General features: G+C 42.0%; 1 protein-coding gene across 5 annotated transcripts in view; it reads right to left on the reverse strand.

The window, feature by feature from the left end:
• The window catches only part of C1QTNF7 (C1q and TNF related 7), an 87,852-nt gene that overhangs the window by 23,385 nt on the left and 42,378 nt on the right, over nucleotides 1-22,089 (reverse strand). For 2 of the 5 annotated variants that reach the window (XM_090268211.1, XM_090268210.1), the window contains exon 2: nucleotides 20,226-20,377. The exons of the other annotated variants lie outside the window; for them this stretch is intronic. In XM_090268211.1, coding sequence (XP_090124337.1) covers nucleotides 20,226-20,319 — 94 coding nt within the window. In that variant the 5' untranslated portion in view covers nucleotides 20,320-20,377. The remainder of the gene's footprint in view (nucleotides 1-20,225; nucleotides 20,378-22,089) is intronic. 5 annotated transcript variants of the gene reach the window in all.

The raw sequence follows: 22,089 nt of genomic DNA on the forward strand, positions 1-22,089 counted from the left end.
AATCCCTACCATGTGCCAGGTGCTGCCCCAGGCCCTGGAGATAGGAACTCCAGAGGAACACAGACACCCCACGCACCAGGGGCTCACATTCTAGGGGGAGTTTCATATCATTAGGGAAGGAGGGAGCCTCAGAGGTCATCAGCCTGATCTTCCCATTTTGTAGATGGGAAAATAGATGCCGTGAGATGGGATTTGCCCTGAGGTCACTTTTATACACAACATCGTAATTAGATCCTGGGGCTCTTGTATTATCTCTAAGATTCTTCTGCATAGCAGAGCTTCTCACCAAGACCTGATTCCTAACTTCACATGGAAAAAGATGCTGCAGAATTTTTTTAATGATGTAAATATCCATTATTGTAGACAATTGGGAATTAACAGGATAGTATTATCCCAGATCCCCCCTGGCTTGTTTGGCTCAGTGGATTGAGCGTCGGCCTGCGAGCTAAGTGTCGCTGGTTCGATCTTCCAGTCAGGGCACATCAGAGAAGGAAAACTCTGACTCCAAAAAACCTCCGCTGCCTTGCGGCATACCTCTTCAGGGGAAAGGCTAAGGGAGTAAACCCCGACAGAAAATCCGGAGCCGGAGTCCCTAAGGCGGTTTGACGTTGTAGTCAACACCGGCCACTCCTGCGGCGCACCTGAAGCCAAGCTGTATTGACTCCGTCTTTCCCTTGGGCCCTTCAGCTGCGAAGAGAGGGGGGGTCTGCTGCATGGGCAACAGCAGACCCTCCATATCACCCTGCCCAGGCTCTGTAGCTTCAGCTTCACTGGAGAGGACACTCCAGCGTCATCGCAAGATGTCGATTCAACACGGGAGGAGACAGATACCGTGTCACTCCCGAGTCGGACTGCACAGCCATTCTCGGCGGTGCAGATAGACTCTTAAGAAGCTACACCATCGTCTCTCGAGACTGACGGCTTCCGACGACGACGACGCATTATCCCAGATCATATTTGATCCTCGTCTTTATACCCAAAACATCACTTCTCATATTTTAAATCATAAGAAAATGTTCTAAAATTCAGAAAATGTCAAACATATATGAAAATAGAGATCAGATGGACAAGGAGTTCCCATGAACCCACCACCCACAGGGGATCATGTTTCATGGACACACCCAGTCATTAGTTCTCCCTTCTCCCCTCCCAAATTCCACACATCATATCACTTACTCCATTGCTATTTTGGGAAAACCATTTTTATCATCTTGGACAGTAACAGAGTAGTTGGCACTGTGCATCTCCAGCGGCCCTTGAGGCCTTTTAACAAAAAACGAGCATACTTCTGATCAGTAAAAAATGTCTTCAAAGCACTTTAACACAAACTACTATATTTTGCACTGAACGTTCCAAAATGTAATTTTATGTGGCTGTCAAGACTTTTCAGTGATGGTTGCAGAGAGCAAGGGGAGCTCTCCGATGGCTTGTTACAGACACCTCCGGAAGACTTGGGTTCTGGAAAAGGATACTGCAGCGCGGTCCTCAAATGCTGCTAACGTGGAGAGTGGGTCGTGCTGGGGTCAGGCCTCCCAATTGTGGGCCCTCACTAACAAAACCTGCCACACCGTCAGGACTGTTTTGGAAACACTAGAGAACAAGGACTGTCTTTAAAATATTAGGTAATCTTAGAGTCTTGGAATCAGAAGGCTAACAGTAACATTTTCCTGAAATGTTTGCCATTTGAGAGATAACTTCGTCTTGCATGTATGTGTTCTGTTTCTAAAATTGAGATATAGTTTCAGGTGTACAACCTCTTGGGTCAATATATGTATATACTGCAAAATGATCACTACAGTAAGTGTAGCTAACAGATGTACTTAAAAGATGTAGTTAACACCTCACATAGTTACTCTTAGGAGTAAGACCTGGGTTCTGGGAACCTGGTTTAGCAAGCCCCACAGTAACTGCTGGTGTCAGGGACTGCCTGAGCCCCAGTAAATCTGCTGTCCCCGGCACCAGTGACTGCCTGTGTCCTTCAGAGGTATCCTTAACTACAGAAAGGAATTTAGCGACTTCTCTGTTCTCAGAATCAACTCCTGCTCTCTCATCCGAGTTATCTGCAGAAAGTCCCTTCAACTCCCCCTGCTTCGAGCTGCCCTAGACTCAGGTGACCATCAGGGCATGGCAACTGTCCAACCGCCAACCTGCTGTCTCTACAAGGTGGCAACCAGCCTATCCTGTGTTGCTTACATATTCCAAGCCTCAGAATTCATTAAAAACTCACTCTGCCTTGTCTGCCTGACCCCAGCCCGCTGCGTCACATACTCAGTAAACCATCTTGTTCAGCAATTGACTGCTGGCCTTCTCTATTGCCACGGAGCCCCCTGAAACCTAACAATTACATTCTTTCTATTCTTATGATGAGGACTTTTAGGATTTACCCTCTACACAACTTTCAAATATATAACACAGCATTATTAACTAGAGTTACCATGCTGTACATTACATCCCAGGATTCATTTGTTTTTTATACTTGGAAATTTGTTTCTTTTGCCCATCTTCACCCACTTTATCCCACTTCCCCAACTCTGCCTCTGGCAACCACCTATCTTATTTCTGTATCCATGAACTCGATTTTTGATTTTTAAAAAAAGATTTTACATTCAAGTGAGATCATATTGTATTTGCCTTTGTCTGATATTTCACAGAGTATAGTGTCCTCTGATCCATCCATGTTGTCACAAATGGCAAGATTTTATTCATTTTTGTGGCTGAGTCATATATATATTATATATATGTATATATATTATATATGTATATGTGTGTGTGTGTATGTATATATATATATATATATATATATATATATATATATATATATATAACATTTTCTTTACCTACACATTCACTGATGGACACTTAAGGTTGTTTCTGAGATGCCACATCTTTGAATGATAAAAAATAGAAAATCGTTACCATTCATCAAGAGTTTATTACGGCCCGGCACTGTCCTAAGTGCTTTCTGTGCATTTCTCATTTATTCTTTACCATGAACCTGTGAGGTAGCGGCTATGACTCCTCCATGGTAAGTGAGGAGGCTGAGGTTAGAGACAGATTGGCACCAGGGCTAAGGGCAGAGCTGGGCTCCAAAACCCTGCTGTTCGCAAGTGACCACCTTAGCCACTGGGTAAAATCCAAGGGCTATTTCAAATTTTGGCTTCAGGGTCTGTCTTCATGACACTTCATGGCAATGAGCATGGAAAACAACATGTGTTATTTGGAAGGTCATCCTGGACTAGACAGAAAACTGTTAGAGAAAGGATTTTTCTAAGCATCCCCCCACTTTATTTATTCTACCTTAGGGAAGGTTGGATTGGATGAATGTGAGAAATTTGGGAAGAACAACGAGGCATGTTCAGCTCAGATGAAAATCTGCCCAATTCCATGAAATCTGGATTAAGAAGCCCATTTCCCACCACACCTAAGCAATAGTTTCTTAATTTACAAAGCATAAAATTCACTTTCGGTAAAATTTGATGAGTATGGACCAACATAGTCAGTTGTGTGGCCATCACAGTATAGAGACACAAAGCTTTCCCATTCTCTCCAAAACGTTTCTTCCTGCACCTGGTAGTCAGAACTCTCTCTCACCCCAGCCACGGATCTTATTCCTGTCCCAATAATTTTACCTATTCCGAATGTCATGTAAAAAATATATACTGTTGTTTACCTCAAAATTTATTTTCTATGCTCTATATGCTGAGCATAATGGTCAAATGGACTTTTTCATATTATATTTTAAATATGTGTCCATTAAGAAAAATCTGTAGAGGAGAAAGGGTAGAAAAATAAAAGTAAAAAATCTTAAAGTTCTCTCTCTCAGATAACCACTGTTACCATTTTACTTTATTTTTTTCAGTTAGTTCTGTTGTGTGTATGTATGTGCATAGATCTTCTGTTCAAAGATTTGTAATATTACTCATATATGGTTGCTGATTGCTTTTCCTTTCTTTCTTTTCTTAAAAAAATATATTTGATATATAAGTTTATAATTTAAAGCATATAATGTGGTGATATTTATGTATTATAATATGATTGCCATTGTAGTAATATTAGTAATAATATTAATAATAATAATCTTAACTATTCCTTTTTTGTGGTGAGAATAATGAAGGTCTAGTCTCTCAGCAAGCTCGATGATTATAATACAGTATTGTTGCCTCTATTCACTGCGCTGGGTGTTGTATCTGCAGGACTTATTTACTGTTAGTTGTAAGTTTGTACCGTTAGACACCATCTCCCCTCTTCCCCACCCCAGACACTGGGAATGAGCTTTCTACTCTCTGTTTGTATCTGTTTGGCTTTTCTTCAGATGCCACATGTAAGTGATAAAATGAAGTATTTGTTTTTCTCTGTCTGACTTATCCCACTTAGCGTAGTGCCTTCAAGTCACAAATGGCAGGATTTCCTTCCTTCTCAAGGCTGAATACTCTTCCATTGTATAGACCACATCTTCTTTACCCTTCAGCGGTTGCTGGACACTTACGTTGTTTCCATATCTCGGCTAGTGTGAAATATGCTGCAATAAACATAGCAGTGCAGCGATCTCTTCAATATCTTCTTTTCATTTCCTTTGGCTATAGACCCAGAAGTGGAATTGTTGGATCATCTGCTTGCTTTTTCTTTAACCTAATATTATATCATAAGCGTTTTTACTGTTATTTTTTTGGAACCATTAGCAGCCAAACAATAAATATCAAGTAATTGTACCATAATTTATTTAATCTCCTTCTCCCGATTATTGGACAATTAAGCTGTTTCCATTTTTCCTTGTTACAAGTGAGACGGCATTGAAAATGTTCATGCATAAACCTTTATCCCCACTTAGAGTTATCTCCTTAAGAGAAATTCCCAGAAATGGAATGACGAGGTCAAAGACGTGGATATTTTATGTCTCTCTTGGTACAATCTACCAAACTGCTTCCCAAAAGGCTGCGTTTACGCTGTCCATCACTGTTGGAAGACAAAATCCAGCGGGATGTAAGCCCCGCAGCAGTCAGACCCCGCGAGACACTGCAACACAGACAGAAGCACAGAATGTCGATCTGAAAGAAACCGCCGAGGTCGGCGAAGCTGCCCTCCACTGATGCTTGACCAGATGTGTGTTCTGTGGACAGAACATCAAAGCTTGTTCCCCAGCAGTGTTGCCATTGTTCTGTCTCTGGGTTGGGTGCCTCCAAGTTCCCTATGCACCCTCAGCCACAGGTTAGGCCTTGTTCGTTAGTACGTTCATGGGATTAGTCCGCAAGGTGCTCAAGCTGCCGTGTCAGATTGGATATAGGCGACGACCTTTGTTTCTTGGGCTGTCTAGAACCTACCACTTTTCCAGGTCCAGCTAGCTGAAAGCCAGTTCTGCTATCTCTAGGTGGTTTATTCATTCTACCCAGCTTTTTCCAGGATCCGCCTGTCCCAGCCACTGATCATATGTTGCAGTCCAGAGTTAGACAAGACCATTCTGGTCTTTATACATGCTCCACTATTTAGGAGCTCTATGACTTTGTATGTTGTTACTCTCTTTCAACCGGCAAGATCTTTCTCTCTGTTTTTTCACTGGGTTCAGTCCCAAGATCATTTTTAAAAATCACCATTAATTTTCAACTATGTGCCCAGCCAACACCCTGAAGCAGGCCTCCGAGTGTATAATGGGTGAGGAGCCAGAGAGCAGTCAGAGCTTCCACTCTTGTTTTCATTTTATACATGGAAAAAACGGAGGCATAAGTAGTATCTTGCCTGAGATTACACAGTCTTAGACTCCTAACCACTACATTTTATGACCTCTTTTTAGCAACTTTCTACACACTAAAGATAGCAAAGTGCTACACAGAAAGAGAAGAGCAGTTGTAGAAAGAGACTAAAAAGAGGGACCTAGTTTAATTCTAAGGATTAGAGAAGGCCACTCCAAGGAAGGGGCATTTAGAGGGATTCCCGGGGATGACTTAGACAGGAGAAGACAGCAGAGGAGCTCTCTAGGAAGGAGCGACAGCACAGCATGTGTAAAGGTCCTGGGACAGGACAGGGCTTTGGGAATTCTACAAAATGAAAGGCAGTGGGTTGGCAATTCTAGCAGAAAGTTGCTTATAACAGAGGTGGTCAGAGAAGTTAGACAAGGTCAAATCATTTCAGGGCTTTGTGACAGCATGGATGGAACTGGAGAGTGTTATGCTTAATGAAATAAGCCAGATAATGAAAGACAAATACGATATGATCTCACCTAATACAGGAACCTAATGAACAACACAAACAAATGAGCAAAATAGAGCCAGAGGCATGGAAACAAGGGACAGAATGACAATGACCAGAGGGGAAGGGGAGGGGGAGAGGGAGGGCAAGAAGGGGAAAGGTTTAGTCAAGGAACTAATATAAATGCTCCATGGACAGGGACAATAGGGTGGGGGATTGACTGTGGGAGAGGGGCTGGGTTGTAAGGGCAAGGGAGAGAAATGGGGGGAAATAGGACAACTGTAATAAAAAAAATGAGTGCGGACTTTACCTTAATAGCAAGGGGGAAGGAAACCCCCATCTTTGTTATGCTTAGAGTGGTGTTCTGGCTGTTGTGTGGAGAATGGATTAGAGAGGGTTGGGGAGTCTTATGCAGCCAAGCCGGCAAGAGGTGATCACGGTTGGTCACTATGCTGGCAGAAGATAAAGAGAGAACTAAAGAGATTTTGAACATATTTTTGTTTAAGTTCGGATGGACCAGACTTAGTACTCTATGGGAAGCTCCTCCTGCGCTCATCAGCACCAGCTAGCTCCAGAGCACCTGCTTCTTGTTCCGTGGTACCCGACCCTGTTATCTGTCTCATGGGTGATGATTTCCATGCTACCTCGTCTGCTTTCTCTCTGGACCGTGAGCCAGCTACTGTTTATCATTTTGCTCACCGCTGCCTCTCCCACGTGAACAGTGCCTGCCCCTTGGTAGGTGCTCGATCAATGTTTTCAGATTTTGTTGCATTGGTCACGTATTATGTGCCTCGTCTTGTGTGCTACACTCAGCAACCCCAAATGTAAAAAGCATTTTACAGATGAAGAAGCAAAGGCATGAAGGGCCAGTTGCCATTAAGGCACTCAGGTAACTATAATGTGCTAGAGCCATGACTCAAATCCAGGTCTGCTGATGACAAAACATCACAGGCAATGACACCCAGCTATGCTTTCTGTCTGCACCTTCCACCAGCTTGCACATCGGAGGCGCAGGGTCTTAGTTTGGATCAACACTGAACCGAACACCCTGGAACAAAGGAGTAGGCAGCAAGTAGGTGTGCCTGGCACGCAACCAGACTTAATCAGACAGCAGAGACTTTTAACGGAATATTGTTTAGCCATAAAAACAAACAGGGTACTGCTACGTGTTCCAATGTTCATGAACCTCGAAAACATTCTGAATGAAAGAAGTCAGGCATGAAAAGCCACAAACTGTATGAGTCCGCTTGTCTGAAATATCCACACAGGTAAATTCATAGAGACAGAAAGCAGATTGCTGGTGGCCAAGACCTGGCAGCGGAAGTGAGGAATGAGGAATGATTGCTTAATGGGTACCGGGTTTCCTTTTGGGGCGATAGAAATATTTTGGAACTTGATAGAGGAGGTGGTTGTTCAACATTGTTAATATACGGAATACATGGAATTGTTCACTTTAAGATGGTGAATTTTGTGTTCTGTAAGTTTCACCTCAGTAAAAACATAAAACGTCAGAACGAAGTGCACTAGTTTCAGAGGCGTGGTTGAGGAGCAAGAAAAGGATCAAAATGGAGCGATAGTCATACCTATAATTTTCTATTTCTTTATAAATAAGGAAATACAAATTAAGAAAGTCTTTATAAAACATCTGAAGCGGAAAGCTTGAAATTCTTAATATAGAGAAAGGTAGCTAATGCAGAACAGAGCGCAATCGCTGAGCGAGACATCCAAGTTGGCCACGTGTCAGCCTAATTTTCTTTCCACTAAAGCCTGTGATGTTTTAAAGGAGGGACTTCAAAGACACGAGACCAGATGCTCTGTGTTAGGGCCACACTTCCTATCTCCGAATGAATGTCGTGTCCATGTGAGCTCTAACAAGCTGCAGAAATCAGCTGCTCATAACTAATCTCTCTTCCCTCAGATGGAAAAGAAGTTGTCTGCGACACCAGCGCACATCGGGGAGGAGGGCTGAGTCTTCTCAATTGAGACCTTACTGGATGTCATGGAAAGCGCTGGCGCCTGGCTGGGGTAGTTGCCCAGGTTTGTAAGGAAGCGGAGGTCGGGCACCCACAGTTCCTGAGAGGCCCTGGCCCCATCGCTCTCCACACGTCAGCATGGCTGACTTTCAGAATCACTTCTTGGGGGGGTGATTTTGTAGCTGAGAAAATGGAGGTCAGGTGAGAAACATGCCCAAGGTCACAGGGCGCCCAAGACAGAGCTGGGGTTTCAACCTGGTCGGCCCGGTGCCAAGCACTGCGAAGCTTCCAGCCCGAGGACAGACCCCAGCACACAGAACGTGCTGCGTGAGCCCTTGTTCAATGAATAAACGAATGGCAGCAGAATGAAATTATTTGTTAATAGCATAGGAGTTGGGTAAAGACGCACAGAATTCAAACCAGGTAGGGGGCAGGCTGTTCCCAGGTTATCTGTGCAAATACAAAGCGACACAGTCTTGGGGGTGCAACATTTATATTGACAGATATAGAGGAAGAGTCTGAAAATGGCACAACCCTTTGTCTCAATACTTCCACTCTTAGGATTTAATTTGAAGAAAATAAAAAGAAAATGTAGGCAAAGCTGTATGTACAACGGTAATGATCACAGCACAACTGACATTGTTGCCACTATAAATGATTTGTTCTACAGTTCTAGGCTGGTTAAGTTAATGGCACATCAACAAAAGGACGATTTTGCCGCCTTTAAAATTTATATTCTAGAGGAACACTTAATGACAAAGGCAAATGTTTATGATAGATTAAGGGAAAAAATAAGCTACCAGATAGTGTCCCCTGTGTTGGAACATTCATTCTGGCTTAAAAAATAATACATGTATTAAAAAGACGAGAAGCCTCAATACCAGAATATGAATGTTGGCTGCGTCACCCTATGAAGGGCTATGGATCATTTGTATTTTCTCCTTCCATTTCCATTGTTTTTCAATTTTCTGCAAGGGGCAATAAGCATATTTCTTTTGCTTTTAAAAAGTCAATAAATGCTACGTAAAAACAAAAGAAAAAACCCTCACTCTACCTACCCAATATCCTGTGTAAATTTAAAAGAAAAAAAAAAGTTCTTTTCCTCCAAAAATAAAACATTGGTAATATAAAAGATTATTTGTGGCTATTTATCTCAGTGCATTTCTCCTTTACTTTGTTCGTTTGTTCTTCAATGTACAGTTTTAGCTGCTTCTCCTCTCGGCGCAAGATTTAAGCATTTGGTTAGAGTCTCAAGTTTTCTTCATCTCTACCTTCTCATGAAGGAATTTGAAAGCAAAGAGTCTTGGATTTTTGACATCTGGGAATGACCAAGACTTTGGATTTGTTTTGAGAAAAGATGTATTTGTTCATCTGAGCGCGTGTGAAGCAAATGCTTTCAGCGTGTCTGTTAACCTTCACGGCCTGAGTGAGGTAAGGGTCTGCTCGCTCATGTTTTATGATGTTTGGTTTCATAAAAATGTTGGGATTTAAGGCATTGGCCCCTGTTTTTTGTTGATGGGGAATGAAGTTAGAGTATGGAAGGCATCTTGATTTTTCTTCCCGAACTTTGTTTTTTAATCATGAGTTGGAACTCTGTGATGGTTATGACTAACACATCTCGTGAGTTCATGAAAATATTTATTTTAATAAGAAAAAAAACACCCTAATAGAACACTATTAGAATCAGAATGTCTGACACCGTGTTCTGCCAAAAGACTCCTACCGAGGGGTTTTAGGGATGGATTTAGATGCTGCTGCTGCTGCTTGGAAGAGATGGAGATGTCTCCATTTAGGTCGCAGACTCTGAAAGGTGAAGCAGGAAACACAAAGTAGCATCAGGGAGCTGCAGCCTGATTAATAACAGCTGAGACGCGGGTGGGATTCTCTTCAGATTACACCGGAGTTGAGGTGGATCATGCACAGAAGGGCATAAAATTGGTTTGCACCCCCAAGAGTCACGCGAGAACATTCTCCATCTTTAATCAGTTTCAGAACTATGAGATGGGGCAACGCTGATGTTAAGTCTTTAGTGAAAATATCCTAACACACAAATGTGTGCATAGGATTTTGTAAGGAGAAAAATACAAAGAAAGAAAAAAAAACACTCAACAGTAAAAAACAAACAAACAAAAAAACAAAGAGAAATATAATAAAATGTTTTGTTTATGATCATAAAAAATATTTGTTGCTCTCTATCTTTCTTGATATTCTGAAATTGTAATACTCATGCCCTATTTCTATAATAACTCATTCATTCATCCAACATGCACAAGCTTATCATGAAGGTTAGAGATTCAAAGATGAGTAAGCCACTTAGCTGCCACTAGGAACTTTTAGCACTCAAGAGGAGAGAGACAAAAGATAAGAAGTGAATGGTTGCCCTGGGGCAGCTATATTTGAGGTCAAAGTGTGAATCACAAACCATTGGCCATTACAATTAAGGGTGCAGTCAAAATTTTAAAATAATTAAGTACACATGACCATAATGATAAGTTTCCTGCATGCCTGAAAGAATATATTCTCTTGGAGTCTCTGTTGTTCTTTTTAGTTATGTGTGTTTCAGAAGATGGGACCTAAGATGGCAGATGATCCATTTTGTAGGGGGTTGAATGATGGGCACATGAGTGATAGGGCTTTGCAACTCATCAGTTTCAGAAATGTAATCCATCAGTTTCTCTGTCCCCTTGTCTCTGCCTGCAGCAGCTATAACTTTACCGACACCTTTCCTGAGTTCTATGACTTTGATGTACATTTGCCTTGCTCCCTTGGATCATGTGTTTTAGGCAATCTTCCTTTATAATTTTAGCTATAGCTGAAGCTCATCCCTTTTAGCAGGAAGTTGAGTGATAAGGAGCACAACAAATTGTTTAGAAAAGAGAAGAAGGATCTGAACTAGGTCTCCAGGGTTTTTCCAAAGAGACAGTGCATTCACTTGGACTTAGAGTTGTTTATTTTGGCTGTAGAGAAGTGTTTTGGGGGTGTTTGTTTATTTTCAGTGTTTCATCCATGTAAGTGGTTGAATTTGCTCACATGGGTTATGTCAGGGTGAAAGGCGTGTTCTTCATTTATTACACAAACATTTATTTAGTATCTACTATGTGCCTGGCCTATTCTCAGAGCTGGGGGCATAACAGTCAGCAACAGACAAGATCTTCTTCTTCATGAAGAGACAGACAAACACCTAACTAAGGAGATCAGTGACAAAAGGCTGTGAAAGCAGCGATGACAGGGGTGGGAGGTGGAGGGCTGCCTGCCTCCTTTGCCTGCACACCCCCAGTGTCGGTGCTGTTCATTTTGATCGGTTTTGATGCCAGTTGTCTAGGCAGGGCGGACACCCGGGCTTTAGAATCAGAGCCACCTGGGTACTAGTCACAGGCCTGGCACTCGCCAGCATGGCTGTGGGACCGCAGGACAGTTATGTAACTAATCAGAGCCTCTGTTTTCTTACCTCTGTCTGGGGCGAGCATGCCCCTTGCTGGATTTGTTGTATTGATGAGATGAGTTCAGGTGGATGAAGTATGAGGAACATATTAGGTGCTCAAAACTGAGGGGTGTTGGTATGTTAAAAAAAAAAAATCCTATCTCCATTTCCTGTTGCTGGCTCTGTGGGGATTGCTGGGATTCTAAATGTAACAGCTTTCTCCTTCTGTATTATCTCCTGAGAAGAAGCTATGCAGCTACACTGCTTCTTTCCAAGTCGTCCTTTAGCTTTAGTTACTTCCCAGGCAAGCTGCATAATGTCCACCTCCTGACCCCCAGCATCTGTGAATATGTTACTTTACACAACAAAGAGGCTTTGCAGAGGTGATTAAGGTAAAGATCCATGGGATAGAAGAGATTGTCCTGGGTTATCCAAGAGGCACACTGATCTTATAAGGAAGAGGCAGGAGGGTCAGAATTATAGAAAGTGATGTGAGGGCGGAAGCAGAGGGAAATGGAATCAGAGAGAAGGTGCTGATGGCTTTGAATATGGAGGAATGGGAATGAGACAAAAAATGTAGGCAGCCTCTCTACAAAACAGGAAAATCAAGGAAACAGCTTCTCCTAAGGGAACCCAGCCCTGTGCACCCACTTTAGACTTCTGACCTCCAGAACTGTTGGATAAAAACTGTGTATTGGTACGCCACTGTGTTTGTAGTAATTTGTTACAGTAGCAATAGGAAACTTATACAGGAGAAACCAGAAGACCCTACCTGAGCCCCAGGCAACAATAAAAAAAGGGGTGGGTGGATATCTCTGGCAGGTTAACATAATGATTTCTGGGTTTGCAGCCCAACTGTTGATGTTGAGAAAATGACAATCTCTCAGGGCCTCAGTGTGTCTTATATAAATCGGGATGAAAGTTTGCATGTGCTTAGGGTATATATTAGGAAATTGGCATGTAGTAAGTGCTCAAGACATGTAAGTTGTAATTATAGAAATGAAGTCTTGCTGAAATGAATTACCAGCTCCCTGGAACAGTGGGACATGAGTGAATTGTTGCCATTAAGTGCTGGTAGAAACTTACCAGGTGGTCAATGATGATATCAAAGGACTATTTTAGTTGGTCATACATATTTCTATAGAGAATTGATTTCCATGGGAGCCAATGGTAGTTTCTTTCCCTCCCTGTTCACATGTGGAGAAAGAGATGCACATTGGATGACAGGAGCTGATGCTTCTCAAAACTCTGTTTTGACTTTCAGTTATAATTCAAGATAGATGTTGCAGCTGTAGCAGCCAAATAGATGGTGTCATTTGGACTTTTTGCAATTGTTTGTCTCTGGTCCATCACAAGCTGCCTTATTTCTATTTTGCTAAAAGTTATTCCCCTGATAATTCTGAAAACCAGGGAGAAAGCACGTTCACATGAAATCATTGTGATTTTTCTAAGTTTATTTAGTTAGGGCAATACTGTTCTCTAATGGAATTCCACATTTGAAAACCAGAAGACTTGTCATTTGTGTGAATTTGGCCTAAAAAAATAGTTTTTAATTTAACAAAAATATCTGTATACAAAGATGTGCATTGCAGCATTATTAAAAACAGCAGAAAAAAAGAAAAGAAAGAAAAAAAGAAAAATATTGGAATACACCGAAAAGTTAGACAATAGGGAAATTATTAAATATATTGCAGAACACTCAGTGGTTATAATGACTTTACCATAATAGGGAAAATATTTGCAATATACTTGTAAGAGAAAAATTGAGAGACAAAATCATGTTCAGTGTAAATATAATGCTTATAACGATTAAAACTCACATGTTAAACAATCCAGTAGGAAATATACCAAAATACTGCCATCCATTGTGGTAAGGTGGTGGAATTATGAATTTTTTCCTCTCTATTTTCCAAATATTTTGTAATATATGATTGTGATTTTTATCTCTAAGGAAAATAGAGTTAAAAAAAAAAAAACACATAAAGTAATAAGCCAGAGCTTCAAAATAGTGTGAAAGAAGTCCAAGAAAATTATGAATGCACACATTTACAACTTCAATGAAAATACCTAAGGAGTTCTGATTTCCTAGATTGGTGCTCGTGGCAGAAGAACCAGACTGAGATATCTTGGCCATTAGCACTTAGCAGGGCATGCGGAGGCATTTTTGGCATATATACTTTCTTGCTTTAAGTCAACTGTTTGGTTTCATAAAACAATGAAGAGTTTTGCTTCCTTAAATAATTCAGTTCTGACTATATCAGGAGCCTCCATTCCAGCACAGGGACTTACGGAGGGGAAAAAAAATCCCCAAAGAATAGTTATTGTTTGTGGAAGGCTTGCTATGGGCCAAGCTCTGTGCTAAGTGCTTTTCACATTGATTGTCTGGATTTGTCCTCACAGGTCTGTTAGGCAGGTCCTATTGTCTGAGTTTTACAGATGATAGGTGCTCAGAAGGGCGAACACTAACTGTTGGGCAGAGGCAGCTTTAGACCCCAGGCTATCGGACTCCCCTAATCAGGAGTTCAACCAGAGCTCTAGCTCACCAGGCTCCCTGACACCCTCAGCTGGTTCTCTGTAATGCTCACCTTTTAAGAGACCCAGGGACTCCTGGCCAAGATGGAGGCATACGTAGACATGCTTCACCTCCCTCCACAATCATAAGAAGGAATACAACTACCTCAAAACTAAAAACAACCAGAAATACCAGAAAATCAAACTGCATGGAAGTTCAACAAACAAAGATGTAAAGAAGTAATACTCATCCAGAAAGGTAGGAGGGGCAGAGAGGGCACTGTGTGGCCATGGCAGTGGCAATGGCAGTGGCAATGGCAGCAGCAGCAGCAGCAGCAAGGCAGTGGCTGTGGCTGGCTGGTGGAAAGTTCAGTCACACATTATAAAAGTCAGTAGGGACACCTGAGGAGCGATCCCTGCCCCAGATGAGACTGTGCAGTTCATGGCTCCAGCGCTGGGGAAAATAAAGCCTCATAGCTTCAGACTGTGAGGGGCTGGGGTGGCAGAAGAAACTGCTGGTCTCTCACCAGAATCTGTTTGTTTAGATGGCCCCCATAGTCCTAGAATGTCCACAGACCTACCCACCCAGGGAACTACAAGTAGGGCAACAGCTAGAGGGGAACCAGTTGAATATGGGAAATGAATGAAGTGCCTGGAAAAGAGGCAAGTGCTGAGCAAGTGGCATTGTTTCTTTTATGACCCCTCTCCCACATACAGCACTAAAACGTGCTGAAATGGATTGCCTTGCACTGATGAATACCTAAGGGTCCACCCCTTACAGTGTAACAGGTGTGACAGCTCTACCTAAGACATAGAGGCAAACCCAGGACATGGCCAAGTTGAGGAGACAGAGAAGTATGGCCCAAAAGAGGGAGCAGATAAAGGTTCCAGGGGGAGAGCTAAGCGATGGGGAGACGGCCAATCCAATAGATGCAGAGTTCAAAACATTGGTGAACAATGCTCACAGACTTGACAAACATCATTGAGTATGGCAAATGCAAGGGAAGAAGTGAAGGCTATCCTAAACAAAATGGAGAAAAATCCACATGAAACCAATGGTGAAGGGAAGGAAGCCGGGGTTCAAATCAGCAACTTGGAACACAAGGAAGAAATAAATAGTTGACCAGTAAAGAATGAAAAAACAAGAATTGAAAAAAAATGAGGAGAGGCTTGGGAACCTTTGGGACAACATAAAACATACCAACATCTGTCTCATAAGGGTGCTAGAAGGAGAAGAGGAAAAGCAAGAAATTGAACGCTTATTTAAAAAAATAATGAAGGAAAAATTCCCTAATTTGGCAAAGGAAATAGACATACAAGTCCGGGAAGCACAGAGAGTCCCAAACAAGTTGGACCCAAAGAGGATCACACCAAGACACGTCTAATTAAAATGACAAAGATTAAATATAAAGAGAGAACCTTAAAAGCAGCAAGAGAAAAGAAGAGAATTACCTACAAAGGCGTTCACATAAGACTATCAGCTGATTTCTCAGAAGAAACTTTGCAGGCAAGTAGGAACTGGCAAGAAGTATTCAAAGTGATGAAAAACAAGGACCTACAACCAATGTTACTCTACCCAGCAAAGCTATCACTTAGAATGGAAGGGCAGAGGAAGTGCCTCTCAGACAAGGTAAAGCTAAAGGAGTTCATCATCACCAGGCCATTATTATATAAAATGTTACAGGAATTTATTTAAGAGAAAGAAGATCAAAACTATGAACATTAAAATGACAACAAACTCACAACTATTAACAGAACCTGAAAAATAAAAACAAAAACAAACTAAGCAAACAACCAGAATAGAAACGAAATCATAGGTATGGGATCATTTGGAGAGTTATCACCTGGGAGGGGGAAGGGGGAATGGGAAGATGGTGCAGGGGTTAAGAAGCATAACTGGTAGGTACAAAATAGACAAGGGGATGTTAAGAATAATATAGAAAAGGGTAAAGCCAAAGAACTTACATGCATGACCCAGAGACATGAACTAAGCAGGGAGGGATTACCGGAGGGAAGGAGGGTACTGAGTGGAGAGGAGCAAAGGAAAAAAAATGGGACAACTGTAACAGCATAATTAATAAAATATACTTAAAAAGAAAAAAAGATCCAGCGATGTATCACTATAATTGTAGCTCCTTCTTATGGCTGTGCATGGGGAATTTTTAGGTTTGCAAACTTCATATAATGAAAACTGTATTACTACATAAATCTTCCTTCCAGGTACATCCCTTACTCCCCAGTTTGTCTTCCCTTAGGGAACCACTATACATGCTCAAGTTTTAATGAATTAGAATCTCCTAGGTTTTCCCAAGAACTTGGGCTTTTAACAGGCTTCCCAGATAATTTGGGGGCAGGGTGTGGGACTGAGGACCACTGTTCCAGTGATAAAGTGATGCCCAACTGAATTTTAAAAAAATAGCAATTTGTTCTGTTTATATGAACAGTGTTTCACTTGCAGCTTTTCTGCTTAAAATAAGTTTATGATTTTTTGCAAAACTCAAGCAATTTTGGAAAGCTGTACATTTTAGTTAAAAATGTTTATAAGCAGAAGTGGAACTGAAAATGAATCTGAAAATTCCATGTGTCCTTGGGCCCCAACTGGTGGGCTGGAAGGAGTGCTTGTGGTAGCCTGGAGAGGATTGGGTATCTCAGGTTGGGCTGCTATAACAAAACACCATGGACTAGGCAGTGGAAACAAACCACAGTTATTTCTCACAGTTCTGGAGGCCGGAAAGTCTAAGGTCAAGGGGCAGACGTGGGTTTCTGGTGAGAGCGCCCCTCCTGGCTTTCAGATGGCTTCCTTCTTGTTATATTGTCACATACTGGAGAAACACATCTCTGGTGTCTCTTCCTGTCCTTATACAGCCACTAGTCCCATAGTTGGCCACCAACATTACTCGTCTAAACCTAACTACCTCTTTCAAGGCTCTATCTTCTAATACCATCACGTTGTGGGTTAGAGCTGCAACACATGGATTTGAGGGGAACACATTCAGCCCATAACACTGGGCTTCTTGTCCTTTGTCCAGATGAGTGCTATTGGGTAATTCAATTGCCGGGCTTTAATTTCTTATCTATCAGGTAAGGAGTTGGGATCAGCTCAAGGGTATCCAAAGTGTCCCACAGGAGAACCTAGAGCTCTCCGTGGGGCTGAGATGGAGTGAGGTATTGGTGACTGAGCAAGCAGGTTTCTACCTCAATAGGCCAGCCCTCTCCTCACCATCCTCATTCTACAAGAGAAGCTCCTATCTATCTATCGATCTATCTATTGATCTATTGATCTATCATCTATCCATCATGTTTTTAGTATTAACTCCAGATGTATCAGCTTTTCCATTAATGCTCTTTGCCTTTTCCAGGACCAAATGCAGGATACCACATTGAATTTAGCATTTTTATTATTTGATTTTTGCCTCTGATTAAAATTTTGTTCCAACCAATGATTCCAGAACAACACGAATATGTGCTTGATATTCACTAGATGAACTGCTTGTTTGATATCTTTCACTTGTTTGGGCTTGAGGCTGATGACATATATGAGAATTAACTGCACTGCCAGGGGATGATCAAGGTCTTTAGATTCAGGCAGGCTGGTCTAACTTTTGCTCTCAGGAGGGTATCAGGCAAGTCACTGAACCTCCCTAAATTTCAGGATTCTCATCTGTGAAATGGGAGAGTAATATCTAATGTGCACATTCTGAAGATATAGGGTGTTTGACAGAAGGTGAATTTTGCATTTTGGCTATGGTGACTATTTCCCAGGTCCATATGGTGTCACTGACCCACAAGTGAAGGGATCCTTAGGTCACCCCATGACCGTATCATTGGTACTGGGCCCCCCAATACACTCATCTCATGCCCAGTTGAGCCCTTTAAACATTTTTATGCACCTGGAGTAATACTGAACAGCAACTTGTTCTTCTGCTCCAAGGAAGACCCTCTGATATCTAGTGTTTTGATCATACTGTTGAGATGGAATTTAAAACATGCATCATAATTCAGTTGTTCCAAGTTGGGAAAAAAAGGTTGCACTATTGATATATGCTATTCATAGAAAAATTAAACTATATGGATGACAAAAAGAATAAAATAAAAACCAGCAGCAATCAGACCACCCAGAAATAACCTTGTTATCATTTTGGGATCTACACCTGGAGAGATGCATATCTTCTCTCTTCTTTCTGAAATCGCTCTATTCTATGCATTACTTTCTTTTAAAATCTTATTGTCATTACTATATATAGATGGTCATATTTCCATGTCATAAAATGTAATTGTATTTTATATATATATATATGTATTGAAGTGATCTTAATTAATTCCCTATTGTTGGATGGGTGGGCTGTTTCTAATTTTTGCTTTTGCCAATAACATTGCAATACACATCCCTCTAGTGAAATCTTTGTGAACCACTCTCCAATTTTGAAGTTTCAAGCTGGCAGCTGTCATGGCCTGCCCACACGCTCTTTCCCCCCTCCTTCTCCTTCCAGAAACCCTGTGTCGTTTGCACATGCCCACGTTCCCGGAGGGCCTGTGTGCTCCTCGGAGGGCAGTGAGCATGTTGCTCATCTTCATCTTCTCTTGAATACATATCACTGTCGGGGGCCCTCTGTGTGTTTCTGCTTTCAGCCTGAACTCGCACCCCTGTTGCTCGTGCTGCTTGGACATTTGATGTCTGGTTTCCTGACTCTGGTCCACACCTCAGTCACTTCACAGAGACCTACTGAGCACCTGTGACATGCAAAGCACGGACCCAGGCACTGGGGAAACTGAGAGGAAGTAAGACGGAAAGGGGCCCCGCCCTCACGGGGTGGTGTTGTAGAGTGGCAGGCAGACTCCCGCCAAGGGAACAAACGCACTGATCATCACACGTGAAGAGAAGTGCCAGGAAGACGGGAAACAGTTGGGAAGAGGAAGGCCCGTCCTGGGGAGGAGATCAGAGAAGGTTTCTGACAGGAGGCATGCGTGGGCAGGGCTGAGAGCTCGCCGCAGAGCAGTGGCCCCTGTAAGGACGCTGCAGCAGGAACGATCGGGCTGTTTCCAAAGCAGCAAGAAGGAGACAAGTCAGCCACGAGGCAGGGTGAGGGTGTTAGAGACGGACCCCAAAGGGTTGGAGAGGGGCTAGATCCTGCTGGGACCCGGAAGCCACGGAGAAGAGCTTAAATGCAATTTGAAGTTCAATGGGAAACTCTGGTTTTCATTTAAAAAAAAAAAAAACAAACCACTCTGCTCAAATTTTATACTAAACCAAAGTCATCCAGATGATAAACCCTCATCAGAGAAAGTGATAGCTTCTCAACAGATATTGGCTAGGAGGGAGGAACACGGTTTTCTGAATTTTAGTTTCCCGAGCTTTTAAGTTTTTTTATGCGGCAGATACCATTATTAAATCGACATCCATTCCCTTTTTGCCTTTGCTACCAGAATTCCTATTTTTTCACATGGCTGTATATGCCCAGTTCCCAGCCTCCTTTGCAGGTGGTCTTGGGAGGCATGCGACGTAATTCTAGCCGGTCAGGTATAAGAAAACACTGTGTGGTGAATTCAGGAAAGGCTCTTGCTTTCCCGACGAAAAGTCATGGACGCAATTGACTAACACAGAGGTGATGTTTCAAAGTACATGGCCATCTTGCTATCATTTGACGACAAGTGTGAGGATGAAAGACTACATGTTAAGGATGAAATAGTGGGAAGAGAGGGGCAGCCTGGGTCTCTCATGGCTCTAATGAGCAGCTCAGCCAACACCAGTGACCCACCCCTGACGTTCTGTTATGTGAGGAAATAAAAAACCTGAGTAGTTTAAACTGCTGTTACTGAGGCATTCTGTTGATTGCAGCCAAAGTATTTCTAACTGGTAAGTTTATCACCAAGGAAAAGTGGGAACTGACTCCATTCATAATTCCACAGACTATTAGGAAAATCATAAAAACTCTCAACATCTCAGTATATATTTAAGTTGAAATGATTACCAAACCCCACTTGGGAAGTGTGTGTGTTGTGGATTAGGGCTCATGGTCTCAATGATACGGTGGTGTGCTATTAAGTGGTTGGGCTGTTTTTAATTTTTGCTTTTGTCATTAACATTGCAATACACATCCACATCAGAACGATTTCTATAGTGCTCTGCAGACATCCTTTACCTGAGAGGTGCATCCTGCCAAAGACTTTGCAGCAAAGATGACTGGGTTTTCTTTCTCTCTCAGGTTGTTTGGTTCCCATTATCTTGGCTCCCATGAAAGATGAAATGACACCCTTGCTCTGACTGTGCCACTTTAAAGTCCCAAGTGTGTATCTGAGATCAGAGAATACACCGTTTAAGTGATCCTGGTCACTGATTCATTCAAATACCTTTGAGTCTGAACCATCCCATCTTCCATGGGTCTCCCTGGCACCATCCCTCTAAAGAATAACTTATGACATGAACATAATATACACTTACTATATTCTAGGCACTTTATAAACATTAGCTCTAATTCTCATTTAATCTTCAGCATGATTTATAGATGGAGATTATTTTCTTGATAAAAATCAAGACTCAGAAAAGGTAAGTCATTTACCCAAACTCATACAGCTAAGTGGACAAAAAGCATGAACTCAGATATACCTGGTTCCAAAACCTGCGCTCTTGAGTGATCCTTGGGCCCTATGTGTTGTGTGAAATCCTTATCTACAGGATTGCTTGCTAGCTACTTGCATGAATCACAGAAGCAGCAGCCCACAGTCTTGGTTTTTACATCATTCTGAAAGTCTTTATAGGGGATTGAATGGTGGGTCCCAAAAGACATGTTCACTCAAAATCTGTAAGTGTGGAAAAGGGATTTTGCAAATGTAATTAAATTAAGTCTTCAGATGAGATTGTTCTGGATTAGGGTGGTCCTGAAATCCAAAGTGTCCTTAGAAGAGAAGGAGGGGAAGATGAAGTGCAGATGGAGGCAGAAATCGGAGGGATGTGCCCGCAAGCTAAGGATTGCTGACGGCCACTAGCCAGGAGAGAGGCAGAGAATGGAGTCTCCCTCTGAGCCTGCGGGAGGAACCAAATCCAGCCAAAACCTGGACTTTGGACATCTGGCCTCCAGAGCTGTGAGAGAATAAATTTCTGTTGTTTTAAGCACCATGTTTGTGATCATCTGTTATGGCAGCCCCAGGAGACTAATACCACATTGCTCGTGTCAAAGGGAGAGACAGGATGAGACGGATAGTCTGTGTCTGAAAGGAGGAAGACAGAGCTGAGTCGTTGCTGCCTGCAGTGAGGAAGGGCTCTGCTGGCGACGCACGTCCTCCCTGAGCAGAGAGGGCTGCTGGCCTTGGGTAGAGTTTGGGGCGCTCCTGCAGCTCAGGCAGCGGTTAGGTAAGTGATGTCTGTGAATGAGTTCTTACTTGGTTGCGACTGTGGTAATATTCATGAAGATGTGTCAGCTTATTTTAAACATTTCAAAGAATTTCAGAAAAGAGCAAAGAAAAAAGCAAAACCAAACCAAAACGCCGTCTCTTAGAAACTATTTTGTTCATCAACATGAACGTAATCTCCAACTTCTCTCTGGGCACATATTTAGCCAAAAACTTTGGTAGATATAATTTTACAAAAATAGATCCAGACTATGCACATTGTTTTTATAAGAATTATTAAACATAAATGAGAATCAAAGTGAGGAATTTGTATACATAAATTATAATCAAACTGAAGGATAAATATTTGTTCATAACAAGAGATGTTAGTTCCTAAGTGATGTTTTTAAGGTTAAAAGGCAATTATGAAAAAAAAATATTAAGAGTTTGACAGTATTTCACTTTTTAAAACTCTGTATGTTTTAGCTTAATACAATATGCATTTTCTTTCTGTCATGAAAGAGGGTTTCATTCATTTCTTTTCCCCTTCTACCCCCAGCCTCTCAACTTTTGCTAGTTACGTTATTATTTTTGGATTGTCTGAAATTATAACATTTATATTCTGTTCTGTCAACTCACTCCCACTGTTACTTCGTCTCAGTTGGATCCAATGCCTAC

The sequence above is a fragment of the Furipterus horrens genome, unplaced genomic scaffold, assembly GCF_987537825.1.
Source record: "Furipterus horrens unplaced genomic scaffold, mFurHor1.1.pri manual_scaffold_2, whole genome shotgun sequence".
Taxonomy (NCBI): Eukaryota; Metazoa; Chordata; class Mammalia; order Chiroptera; family Furipteridae; genus Furipterus; species Furipterus horrens.